We start from the raw sequence: 14,416 nt of genomic DNA on the forward strand, positions 1-14,416 counted from the left end.
GCTCGAACCCCGGTCTAATCAAGAAGCGTGTGCTATGCACTGCTGCTCCTTCCCACCTGGCTACGGAGGCGCCCCAAGGTAGGATTGTTGGATGTGAAAATTTACATAAAATTATCGTTGTTTGTTATTAGAGGACTCAGAAGATTTTGAAAATTGTATGTAGACACATTATTTCTTTTTTTTGGGGGGTACCATTTATCATAGTTAAGAATAATACGATTTTTGTAAGAGGAGAGATGTTTGTGTCTACATTCCCCCCCCGAAGATTTCGTGACACATTTTTGTGAAATTCTCTTCCTGACAGCTCAAAATTTTGCCGTAGGATAGAGGAGTGTAAAAAGGCAAATATTTTCATTTTTTTAGCCCTTTTACTTGCTTTCAAGAAGTATTTTTGGCCTAATAGTGCGTGACATTTTTTTTCACGGTCTGTACAACAAAGAAATAGTGTCATTTTGACGGAGCTTACAAACTTTTACTTTCATTTTCAATCACCCCAGGGGTGCGGTCGCCGTAATAGGACACCACAGTGACGTCACCCGTTCTGCTGTGAGCGGACAAGAGCGTCGATCACGTAAGATCCTAAGATCGGAGTAGATTGTTATACGAGTAGAAATTAGAGAACAAGATACAGCACGTCTTGAGTAATCAGAACTTTATAAACACATTAATATAACATATCATTTATAGGTGTTAAATCCCACGAGTTGGCAGTCACAAGTGTAGTGCTTTCCCCACATTGTTGACGCGTGAGATCAGTAAAAGGTCAGGAGAAATGTCAGTTGAGGGGATGCAGAGGTATATATATATTTGAGAAGGGGAAAATAGGGGGAGCCACACACAGTTAACTTTGCGTGAGACATGACAGTAAGAAAAGAGCACTGAAAGTTTTGGCCAATTTTTGTCATTGTGTGAAGAAGAAGTAAATTAATAATTACTAGGGAAAAGGTGAGAAAAGAACCATATTGATGTCTGTTACAGATTTCCCCCCCCCCACCGTGGCGGTGCAGAATATTTTTGGGTAAGTAAACCCTTATTGTTTAATAACAAACTGTATTAAATTACTCAAAGCCGAACTTACCATCTGCATACGTTTTAATGCATTTATAAGACATCTTTCCTCACATATATATATATAAATATACCCCGACAATTGTATTATTTTCTTAGAACTCAGTTTAATCGATAATGCAACTTATTAATTTAATTGTCAAATATTACTTACACTATTAAGTTAATATAATTCCCTGTACTAGTATTTGAACAAGGTTAGGTTATGACAAACACAAATTATTTTGTACTTGCTAGAGAATTAATGTAAAAGCCACATGAAGAACATTACAAAATTATAATATTGCTAAAGCAAGATACTGCTTGTATCCAGTTAGTTTATCTAACAATTATATACCAATTAATCTAACTTATGTACCAGTTATATTGTACTCATTTGTATACATATATGTTAAATAAACCTTATTTGTTTGTTAATATTTATGTCATGACCATTCTTTCTAATTACATGCAAACTGGTAAAAGAACCATTGTTAAGCGGCCACTCTAGAGGATCCCTGCCAACGGAAAAGGGGGGAAAAGAGTGGAGAACACAGCGCTTCTCTATATCGCGAGTTTGCCCTTAATGCCTAGGGGCAGATCTTCAGGATAAGAGAGTTTGTCCTAACTAAATCGCTAGTCGATCAGATTGAAGCCCAGGCCTCCTGGAATGCTAATGCTAGTGATGAGCTTGTCCGGAAACCATTTTATACACTTGAATGTTGAGTAATTGTAATAGTTGATTGTCTTAGTTGCTAGGTGATAAAGGTTATCCGGCGAACACACTATAATGGAAAAGCCTGTAAACACACCATATTCAAAACACTGGAGAGCCAAAGCTCCCCTGAGCAAGAGCAAATCTGCCGGGAGAATGACACATATCACACCATCCTCACAGAGGCACCCTTCACGCAGCTGGACCTAATATCCGCAGTCAGCAAACTAAGAAACAAGAAATCTCCAGGAATGGATATGATAGAACCTGAAATAGTCAAAAAGGTGGCAGAGCTTGCCTCAATTCTTCTCCTGCACCTATACAACCAAATTGTACAGGGTGTTTCAGTTAAACATTTCAGAACTTCTAAGAGGGGTAGGATACATCCTGACAACTCGAAATCATATAGCAATGTGGGGTCGGAAATGCTTTCCTGAAGCGGTGTTGTACACAGAAGCACCATAAAGAAAAGAGACCGTAAGTGAGAAATCGTTTTAGTAATACATGGATTAAAGTAAGTGTTCGAAGTTTCTTCCACGGGCTACAATGCGCGCCTCACATCTCCGACGCATGGACATCCGAACATTCTGGAATACTCCAGGCGAATTTCGAATTTCTTCGGCAGCTACTGCGATTCTTGCAACCAGCTCCGCAGCATTGTCAACAGCGATTTCATATGACCCCAGAAATAAAAATCAAGACATGATAGGTCGGGTGACCGAGCAGGCCAACGCACGGGACCACCATGTCCGATCCACTGTTGATCAAATGTGACATCCAGGTAGTTACGAACATCTCCGCTATAATGGGCAGGGGCTCCATCGTGTTGGAACCACATTGTCTGTTGCGTCGATGCAGAAATCTGTTCATCTCTCAAAAGTTGTGGCAATACTTGCTGCAGAAAGATCAAGTAGATAGGTCCAGTTAGACGACACGGTAACAGGTAAGGTCCGATGAGGTGATCTCCCATAATACCGGCCCATTCATTGACCGAAAATCGAATCTGTGCTGCACGACATCGCACGACGACTTCTGTGTACAATACCGCTCCAGGAAAGCATTTCCGACCCCACATTGCTATATGATTTCGAGTTGTCAGGATGTACCCTACCCCTCATAAAAATTCTGAAACGTTTAACTGAAACACCCTGTATAGGTCCAGGAGAAGTTGCCTTCAACGGCAACTTCTGCAACTGTTTTTCCTCAATTTGAATCGATGCCCCTCAGGTTCTTAATCTGAGAAAGCGGAAAAATCCTATCAGCATTGAGCCTTCTCAAACTATTCAAAGCGTTATACTCCTCAATCAGATCACCTCGCAGGTGCCTAGTCTCCAGACGTTGCATTTTGCATAACTTAAACCTTTCTTAGTAGGAGCACCGCTCCTCTCACCAACCTTGTTGCCCTTCTCTATGCTCGTTCTAGCAAGTCTGCATCCTTCATTCCTTCTTAAAACGAGGCCTCCAGACCTGTACGCAATATTCACGGTGTAGCCTGACCATTGCCTTATAAAAGGTATAATCATCTCCTTTTCTCTGCTAGCAAACTTCCTATATAACAATGACAAAACTCCATGACTTGCTCTGGCAGCCTGTCTCCACTGATTAGAGAACTTCATATTTGACTGCATAATTACTCCTAGGTCTTTTTCATTCTCCACCTCCCTGAGTGCAGTGCCACGCACTTGGTACGTTTCTCTGGGTTACAGCTTTCAATACGCAGAACTTTGCATTTCTCAATGTTACACTTCAGTTGCCACTTTTCAGTCCACCTGCCTAACTTTTCTAGATCCTGTTGCAGTAGCAGTCTTTAGTGTCATTAACAACCCTGTCCACCTTTGTATCATCTGCAAACTTGGACATTCAGCCTGATATACCCTCATCGACATCATTGATAAACACACGAAACAACAATGAGTCCAGCAACGGACTCTGCGAGACTCCACTAATACCATCAGTCCAAGTAGAGCAATGTCCATTTATTACCACTCTCTGCTGTCTCCCACTCAACCATCCCATTATCCTTTCCAGAAACTTGCCATTAACGCCATACTACTTCAATTTATACGGCAGTCTTCCTTGTGCAACAATATCAGAAGCTTTCCTGAACTCCAAGTTTATGACATCAAATTTATTTTTTGCATCCAGATACTTTGTGATCATATCGTAGTATCCAATCAAAGTGGTAAGACATGACTTCCCATTAACAAACGCGTGATCTGTCTGAACTATTACTGCAGTCTTGTCTGGGTGATCCTGTGTCACTTCTTTGACCAGTTACCCCACTATTTTCCCCTGAACAGAAGTTAAACTAAAAGTTCTATAATTATTTGCATCACCCTTTGTGAATTGCGGATACATTTGCACATGACCGCCCATTGGAACCTCCCCTGAATCTAAGGATGCTCTCTTATTTATGGCTAAGGGTTTGTTTACTTCCATCGCTGCCTCCTTCAATATAACTGAATAGATTCCACCTGATCTCAGGTGCCTTTTTTATGTTTAACTTCAACAATTTCTCCTCCACTTTGTTTTCCGTTATTTCAAAATCATTTAGCTCCTTATTAGAGTTTAATAAACTTCTGTCCTCCCCTTCCATACCGAATTCCTCAGGTGTGAATTTAGATCAAAAATACTCATTTGGTTTGTCAGCTATCTGAGCAGGATCATCAACAGCTGAACAATCGATATCGAGTGGACCAATCTGATTCATGCCTTACTTTCTAGAGTTTACATAAGTAAAGGAGTCTTTGTTGTTTTTATTTGCACCCTTTGCAAAAATATTTTCTCGTAATCTGCCTTCGGTTGCCCCCTTTGTGTCTTATTTATATCATCCAGACTAGCTTATATGTTCCAGAGGTTTTTGTGTCCCATGATAATTTCCACGGATCCCACTCATTTTTCTTCTCTGCCACGAGCCTCATTAGTTCATGTGACATCCAATTAGGTCTAAATCTTGAATAGTATTTCTTAGTTGGTATGAAAAGCCTAGTAGCTTACAAGATTAACACCTTGAAGGTTTCCCTTTGAGAATTTGCTGTTTTTAACATCATCAGTTGATCCCACTGTATAGATTTTAAAAACTGTCTGAGACACTGTGGTCACCTTTAGAGAAAGAAAAACCGTTCCCTTTACCCTTGATGGTGTTTACATCTTGCAGTATCTCGCACAGCACACAGTGATCACTGCCACCTAGGGTTCCTTTATCCGTAAATTCTTATTGCATGAATACTCACTGCTAATAATCACATCAAGTGTGGTACTCCCTCTTGTTGCCCGTCTAACATGCTGATGTTGAAAACAACCATCCAATAAAACCACAAAAGCCTTGGTAGTGTGCGAGTGACCAACTCAAAAGTTCTAATCTATATCTGGAAAATTAAAATCTCACATTATATGACATTCTAATTTATTGGCTCACTCTATTTCTCTGCACCATTTTTCAATGTACTCATCAGAGTCATTAGGTGTATAATACACTCCTAGTCTCATTTTCTCTTTCCCAGTGGTTAGGTCACACCAAAAAGCATCAACAATGTACTGTCCACAGATGTTAACTGGAAACACGTCCTTAGATTTTATGTGTTTCTTGACTAACAGCATGTAGGTGGTAGATGACTTTCATCAACCGGTGAAATACCACCACTTCACTTATTGGAGGCTTGAAGTGGTGAAACCCATGTTTAGTCTCTAGAGCAAAGTTTCCGGCATCCCCCTCCCTCCATACTTCTCCTTCAACGCATGCACGGTACTAAGTACTATAGGTTTTGATACCTTTTGTCTTTGGGGTTCTCATAAAAAAAAATAAATAAATAAAAAATAACCCCTCTTCCGTTCCTACCCAGTTTATTCTTTCTGCATATGTTGTAGTCCCCAAATTCGAATTCTGCACTGCATATGTGTGACGCCATGCCTGATATCCCGACAATATCTGCCTTTGGTGTCTTGATCAGCACTTCAAATTCATCAAATTTATTTACCATGCTTCTAGCATTAGTAAACATTCACGTATACATGCAACTGTTCTTACTTTTAGTTACCCTAAAACAGCACAGATATTTACATGTTCCATGATGGCTCCCGCAGCTGTTGAAATCCACAGAATTTGCTGTCTAGGCTGCTGCTTATTATAATAGAAGCAGTGTAAGGTTCACTTTCCCTCTCTGCCTGCAGCTACTGTTAATCTTTTGGTCTGTGAATCTTCCAAGCTAGCAGTTTTCCGAATCACCCAACATTGCCTCCATAGCATCAGCATATATTCTGTTTAAGTGTATCACATCCCTGTAGAAGCAATTTCTCCTGTTAGCAAGCACTGACCATGCTGAAAAAAATTCTACCCAGAAGCCTTGCACAATTTCTCTATGGCCGAATTGATTGACAAGGCTCTTATCGTATACTCCGTCCTATCGTGACTGGGCAGGAATGCAGACCCTTTCAAATTTAACCCAAATTTGACTGTACTTGCTATGTAAATCTGCCGATTTCTTACTTTTAATGTCATTAATGTCAACGTGTAGAACAATATCACCTATTGTCCCCTTAAAAGATGATACTTGCTCTACAAATGTCATCAACTTTTGCCTCTGGCGGATATGCCCTGGTCTTGTTCCACCTATCCTTTTTGCATAATGTATTCCCTGTCTCCCTGACATTAGAGTTATCGTCAATAACTAACTCCTGTGGGACCAACTCATTCTGCCTTGGAGATTGTCACTCTTTTGCCTGATGCACAGGAGTGAGCTCTGGCGTTGATTCAGGCAGCTGAGAGCTGGTGGGGCCCCTCATATTAATTTCCTCGAAAGTATCTACTCTACATCTCAATCTCTTGTCACGCCAATCATAACTCTGAGTTGGCGGCAAATTTCGTCACATTTTCATCACCTAATATATATTTAAATAAGCCTATTGTAGATAGCCTAAATAAATTTAAGGCTGAGCTGGACAGGTACACTTGGAACGAATGGAGGGGTGAAATGGGAGCGTTTTTTTTTTTTTTTTTTTTTTTTTTTTTGCTGATGCTGCATAAGCTTGCTTTCTTGCATCATATGCCTCTACTGATGCTAATGCTAATACAAACAAAAACATCCTCCTTTGCTAGATCATATCCTGTCCGTAAACATTTCACTTTTCGCGCATTTTTTTTGACACCTGATGCGTTGGAGAATCGCACACTCTCCTCGGTTTCCCTCCGATCCACAGCATTCTCGCTAATCTTTGACGTTTCTTTGCTGCTGTAGTCCGGGTCATGACTTCGTTTAAGTATAATTTAATTCGACTCTTGATTTTTTAAGGAGTCCTTATGTGCTGTAATGTAATAACTAGATCGTATGTATAGCTTAGCTTAATTTTCAGAGGTGAGTGCTGAAAATTAAGCTAAGCTATACATACGATCTAGTATAATTTAATTTACAATGAAATTTAATAAGATTAATAAATTTTACTGATTAATTGATAATACTATACTATTCTAATATAGTGAACCTCACGCTATCAAGTTCGGGATATACGGTACGCTATTCCGTATTGTATAACAATGTTGGAAAGTTACGTACGGTAAAATCTTCTATATAATATCGGTGTAAATACACCATAGTTTACTCATAAATTTGACTACATAAGTAGCGTAAAGGCATCATTTGATTTTATCTCATATTATTATTATTAGCCGTATGGTGCAAGGAAGCCTGAGGCTTATGCTGTACCAGCCAAAAAAAATTCTTGAGTTACCCTGAGAGAGAGAGGAGTCACCAAGAAAGAGAAGAATGATGATATCCAGTTCAGGACCCCGGGTGTGCCAAGCCCATACTCACCAGATTTAAGCCCCCGGGGTCATTGTGGCTACTTTCACAACGATATACCAGGTATTGCACTACTTTGTGCCCACCACCCGGACGCGTTCGGAGCGTATTGGCTCACTCATTGGTGGGCGGGCAGGTACCCTGATAATGCAGACATGACATCACATTTGCGAATTTCCTCGCGTCACCGTCTTCCCCACAACAGGTGTCAAAGGCTTGGGTTCGAATCCCGTCGATGACGTGAGGAACTTTAGTGGGCTTTTTTCACTCCATGAGTTAGTCGGTCTCAGGCGTAGATCGTAAGATTTTACCCCAGAGACTGGGGGTTTATCGCCCAGAAAAACAGGCAAATCCACCAGGAAACACAGGTAAATTACAGACAAAATAAATATATGAATAGATGTAATCATTTACGGGTGACCCAAATATCATAATTTGTTTTTTTTTTTTTTTTTTTTTTTTGACTAGGAGAATATGCTATTTATAGAAAATAATTTAATGTAACAATTAAGTCAATAAAACGGCTCTAAATAATTAAAAATTTAGCGTTCTCCGGAGCTGCAAATTATGTCCAAGACGGGATAACCTCGAACATGAGCTGCTATCTGTTACACATATTTTTAGGTCGATGCCATTTAGTTCCCGTTTTGTCCAGCCTAAAATGTAGCGGTATGACGAAGTAAGTCAAATCTTCTACATCCCTCTCGTAATTATACTAATATACTAGCATTATAAAGCATTGATCGAAACCTAATCAGGAAATCATCCGTGTAATTATTTACCTGAGCATTTGTTGTGACGTAAGTGACCCGCTCACTTAGCCTCATCACCAGCATCCCTCTTCTCCCATTGGCTCGAATAAATATCACCAGGAAGAAAACTTTTCTAATGTAAGAGAGATAATAAATAAATAATTAATTACCGAAACATCCTACCGTCTACCCCACGGTCTGTTCTCCTGTGTAATAAGATTCTGACCACAGTTACAATCTAAATTCTAACTTCCTTCGTTTGGCTACTGGTGTTTCGCAAAGGGGTTGAAAAACACTGTTGCAGAGGATGATTAAAAGCATTAAATAATATATTTTTTGACAGAAGTTTTGTATTCAGTGCCCTTTAAAGAGGTCCTGGGATCGTTCCTGAAGAACATTGAAAAAGAGAGCGGCTAAATCAGTGTCCCAAAGAATCATCTTACAACTATATTAATCATAATGTAATTGTAAAAAAAACCAAAAAAAAACAACATTATTTTGATTGTGGGGAGAGGGAGTTTTTGTGGTAGCACAGTGGTATTGTCATTGTCCTTCCTCCACCGAGTAAGGCCCGGGTACGAATCCCGTCATTGATTCGAGGACATTTAATGGGCTTTTTTTTACTCCGTGGCTGAGTTAATTGGTCCCAGGTGTAGATATCAAGTTCCCCCCCCCACCAGAAACTGGGTTTTTTTCATCCAGAAAAACAGGAAAATTCGACCAGAGAACACATGCAATTTACAGACATAACACATATACGGGCATATATAAGAACTTACACTGTGCTGCCATTTTATTAGGTTCACCTAACTAGCAGCGTGTTGAGCCTCCTTTAGCCTTCAAACAGCCTGAATTCGTCTAGGCATGGATTGAACAAGATGCTGAAATCGTTGTGCAAGAATGGATTACCATGAAGACATGAGTGTGTCACGCAGTTCCTTGAGATTCGACGGAGGTGCCCTTTCCAACTCATCCCAAAGATGTTCAATAGGATTGAGATCCGTGGACTGAGCGGGCAACTGGAACAAAGAAAAGTCATTGTCATGTTCCTGGAACTATTCCATAGTGATTCGGGCTTTGTGCACTGGCGTATTATCCTGCTGGAAGTAGCCATTTGACTGAGGATAAACTGTCAACATGAACGGATGCACTTGGTCAGCAACGATGTTTAGGTATAATGTGACAGTCAGACGTGAACCTATGAGTATCAATGGACCCAACGTGTGCCAAGAAAACATTCCTCATCACCACCTTGCACAGTAGTCGTCAGACATGACGGGACCATGGATTCATTTTGTTTTCGCCAAATTCTGAGCCTTCCATCAACATGATGCACCAGGAACTTCGACTCGTCAGACCAAGTAACTGTTTTTCAATCATCGATAGCCCAGTGCTGGTGTTGCTGTGCCCACAGGAGGCGTGCTCTCTTGTTCTTCTTTGATAACAGAGGTACACGATGTGGCTGTCATTCGCGACACAGTGCGACTAGTGGTCCGTTGCGATATTTTGTTGTGCGCACCAAGGTTGTATTCTGACGTGATGTGCGACATTGTGGCCTGTCTGTTTGCTTGCACAATTCTAGCCATCCTCCTCTGACCTATCGCATCAACAAGTGATTTTCTTCTGCAGAGAGGATGTTTTCTGTTCGTTGTACGATTCTCGATACACCCTTGAAACTGCGGTGCGAGAACAGTTCAGGAGAACTTCTGATTCAGAGATGCTTTGTCCAGCACGTCTTCTATCTACTACCATACCACGTTCGAAGTCCGTTAGATCACTCCTTTTCCCCATTCTTGCTACTGTTTGGATGCTTAACTGATACTAGAACGGTTGTTCTGCTGCATTTATATCCACAACTGTGGTCAAGTGACTTGGATTTGTGGGACAAACCATCGCCTTGATATCTTATTACAAATTGGAGGACAGTATATTTATTATTGTCAATGATACGGAATAAGGAATTTTTATGGACTTGTTTTTTCACAAGCTTGTTGAGTTAGTCAGTCTCGAATGAGGGTTGCATGTTTTCTTTTTTCTCTCTCCCAAAAACTCGGTGTTTTTCGTCCAGCAAACAGGTAAATCTATCCCAGAATACACACAGTTTACAGAAACAAACTGTGGCCTCATAACTTTAGCTGCATTGGGCGTAACACATTCATATGAGAATATATTACCGCGTTTTATTTTGAGTCTATATTTGTGGGCGAATGACTATTGTTGCTTGCCGACGTTTGTATAACTCATCGGGAGGTGATTTTTTTTTTTTTAATTTACATTACAATGGCTTTTTTCTTCTAGATGGCGCTTTATCCGGTTTTTTTTTTTTTTTTTTGGAGCGCGGGGGGGTGTTATTGAAGAAGGAAAAAAATTTTTGGATGGTCGTTTGGTGTTCGTTCTGCAGTGCGTATGAGACGCTGCCCTGTAAAGTTGTGTTAGAGGTAGAAGACGTGGCCTCTGATTTCCCCCTCCCTCTTTATAGACGAAAACCATATTAAGAAATCGGTGTAATCTGATGGGGGATTACAACTTTAGCATCGCTTCAAGCGTAAGAACCTTATCTCCAGTTAACTTTCAACAAAATTCCGTTAATACCTCTCTATTCTTTAGCGCTGAGCCGGTCACTCATACGATGCAAGATGATTTGCTCTTTGAGAAGTCAGCCGGCAAGCAGCAGCAACTGTCTGCAGAAGTAGAAAACGCAATAAATTGTGAACACACTTTAGACGAATTTGGAGGGAGGCAACAGATAATCGAAGATACAGTATCATCAGTGAACGGTCAGAGTGACAAAAAAGGCTTAGAGACGCCAACATCTGGAACAGCGACTTCCACTTTACATTTGGGATTTTCTGAAACATCTAGTTGTATAACTACCACATCGCCAAGTTTTTGGTCTATTAGCACAGATGATACGTTTATCCAAGGATTATCTGCCATAAATGGTACTTTATCATTTCAAAACTTTTCTGCTCCAAATGTAAATCCAATTTTTAATGGTAATTTAGGACCTCAAATAAGCATACCTCAGCAGAATCAGCCGCAGAGGCGAGCCATTACCGGTGCTCATAATTTCTCACAAAACAGGCATCAGTCTCCAGTTAATTTATTTAAATCTTACGGAAATTGGGGTACCCCTCACCAGACGACTTGGTCAGCTCCACAGACTCCTCATGTGCTCTCATCTTGGAATGCTGTAAACTTAGCAAATCACAAACGTTCCGTGCCAAACCTCAGTCCCCTTTCGCCAATGAAAAAATCATCAGGAGTCGGGCACCATTCGATGGTAATATCGCCGTCCAAATTTCGAAGAAGCACATCTTTGCCTGTTGGGAAGCCTTTCCCTCATGGTATAGGATCTGCTGCATTTGACATAATTTCACCTGAAGAGAACAGGGATGGTAATCTAATCTTGCCCTTTCAGGTAAGTGATAAACAAGTGTTTGAAATATTTGTGAATTACTTTTAAGGTTTTTTGTTTATACTGCAGCAATACATTAAAAAAAAAGATGGTATTTGAAAATGGGATATGGACAGTACACTAGTTTTGGATAAATACCTTAAAAATATAATTATATATATATATATGAAGTTATGTAAAAGAATATAAGAAATAGAAAGAGTTGCAGAACAGATTAATGCCATCAAATTTATGATTGTACATTACATTTGTCTGTATATAACAATATTTTAGTTAATTATAATACCAACTAGATAAATTGAGCAAAAGTATTACGGTTGAAAACTAAACATTAGCTCAAATTGTCAAATTTAATTAACCGAAGTTGGACTTTTTTGTTGTACCCTATAAATAAACACACATAATAAAATAAAAGGAAATGAAATAGTAAAAATAAAATGATAATATAGCTAATTATAGATAATCTATAATTAGTTTTATTATCATTTTACTTGTACTATTTCATTTTATTTTTATTTTTAGTTTATTTTTATTTTATTTTATTATATGCGTTTATTTATAGGGTACAACCAAAAAATCCAACTTGGGTTAATTAAATTTGGCAATTTGAGCTAATGATTATAGTTTTCACCCCTTAATACTTTTGTCCAATTTATCTAGTTGGTATTATAATTAAATAAAATATTGTTATGTGTGTATATATATATATATATAATATTCCATGTAAATTTAGAATAATTTGAACAATGCCAGTTTTGTGCCTATAGTAGAATTTTCAGAACATAGCAATTTTAAGTCATATTCAGTACTAAAATAATGCAACAATGTAAATTAAAACAATGTAATTCAACATTTAGAACTTAAATTCAGAATGTCATATGTTTTATGTAATAAACCCTGTTGGATGCATGTTTTGATAGATCACAAATGTGAAAGTGTATTTAGATTAAACGATGTCTTCCAAAATATGTTTTTTTGTTGTTACTCTTAATAGTGATTATTTATTATATAATAGTGATTTAAGGAATGATTATTAATAAATAATGGAGATCAAAAATTATAATTAATGAATAAATGCATTAGAAGCTCAGAATATTTCTCGATTTGCAGGATGATTTTTTTTCTACACCAACATGTTAAGCAATGACAGGAAGCAATAGTCATCATCTATTTATCAGCAATGATTATGATGTGTTAAGAATTAATGAACTTTTAGGTGGCAGTGATTGTAATATACGGAAGTGCGATTTATTCAAAGAAATAACTGCTGACTAGAGTTAAAGGGAAGAGATTTTGTTTTCATAAAGGTGATTATATTGGATTTAGTCATTTTTTAAACTCACTTCAGTGGGGCCAACCAGTATTGCTAAAAAGTGTAAATGCCAAATAGGTAAGGTTTAATGTGGTAATTGTAGTGCATTTTATTTGAAATAAGATGATTTCTCAAGGTTTAAACCAAACTGCATATATGATGTACTGATGAGCCTAGTGGCAAAAAAGAAAAATTAATGGGATCGTTATAGATTGTTAGGGGGGAAACAGTCCCACAGTAAGTACTTGTTAACAGGAGAGACTGCTTCTACAGTGATGGGATACACTTAAATAGAAAGAGTGCAAGAATATTTGCTGATGCTATCGAGGCAGGGTTAGGTGGGTCGAAAAACTGCTAGCTTGGGGGGGGGGATACAAGGACTAATAGATTAACAGTAGCCACTGGCAGAGGTGAAAGTGATTCTTGCACTGCTTCTATTGGAATGAGCAGCATCCTGGAAAACAAGATGCTGGGTATTTCAGAGACTTCTGGAAGTCATTGCAGTACAAGTAAACACATGGGTTGTGTTAGCATAGCTAAGAATAGGAACAGGTGCATGTATACTTGCGTGTACACCAATGCTAGGAGTTTGGTAAATAAATTTGATGAATTTGAGGTAATGCTCAAAACATCAAAGGCAAATATTGTTGGGATATCAGAGACGTGGTGTCACACAGATAGGAGGAATTCAGAACTGGAATTTGGGGAGTAGAATATGTATAGAAAGGATAGGAAGGGAGGAGGGTTATGCTATTAGTTAAGAAACACATAAAATCCAAGGAAGTGAAGCCAGCCGACATTGCTGGACAGTGCAGTGTCGAGTCAGTTTGGTGTGACATAAGCATTGGGAGATCAAAATTGAGAGTAGGAGTGTGCTATAGGCCTAATGACTCTGATGAGTATAATAAGAAACTGTACGGGGAAACAGAGTGAGCCAATAAATCAGAGTGTCTTATAATGGGGATTTTAATTTCCCAGAGATTGACTGAAATTTGTGGGTTTGTCACTCTCACACACTAGCAAGGCTTTTGTGGATTTATTGCATGATTGTTTTCTACATCAGCATGTTCAGGAGGCAACTAGAAGGAGTAATACTCTTGATCTGATTATCAGTAGCGATTCTTCATGCATTAAGAATCTGCAGATAAAGGAACTACTAGGTGGCAGTGATCACAGTGTGCTGAAGTGGGATTTACTCAAAGAGGTAACTACCATCAGGGGTAAAGGGAAGGGTTTTTGCTTTCGTAAAGGAGACTACGATGGACTGAGACAGTATTTAAATTCTATACAGTGGGACCAACTGATAATGTTACCAACAGCAAATTCAAAATGGGAAGCATTCAAAGAACTTATCTTGGAAGCTAACAAGCTTTACAT

At 38.9% G+C, this 14,416-nt stretch overlaps 1 protein-coding gene across 2 annotated transcripts in view; it reads left to right on the top strand.

The window, feature by feature from the left end:
- The first annotated feature begins 10,696 nt into the window (after nt 1-10,696).
- Nucleotides 10,697-14,416, top strand: part of LOC150085672 (cytoplasmic polyadenylation element-binding protein 2-like) — a 309,051-nt gene continuing 305,331 nt past the window's right edge. For both annotated transcript variants that reach the window (XM_090374177.1, XM_090374178.1), the window contains exon 1: nt 10,697-11,730. In XM_090374177.1, coding sequence (XP_090230303.1) covers nt 10,822-11,730 — 909 coding nt within the window. In that variant the 5' untranslated portion in view covers nt 10,697-10,821. The remainder of the gene's footprint in view (nt 11,731-14,416) is intronic.

This window comes from Mastigoproctus giganteus, chromosome 5 (genome assembly GCF_048544385.1).
Source record: "Mastigoproctus giganteus isolate SK-2022 chromosome 5, ASM4854438v1, whole genome shotgun sequence".
NCBI lineage: Eukaryota > Metazoa > Arthropoda > Arachnida > Uropygi > Thelyphonidae > Mastigoproctus > Mastigoproctus giganteus.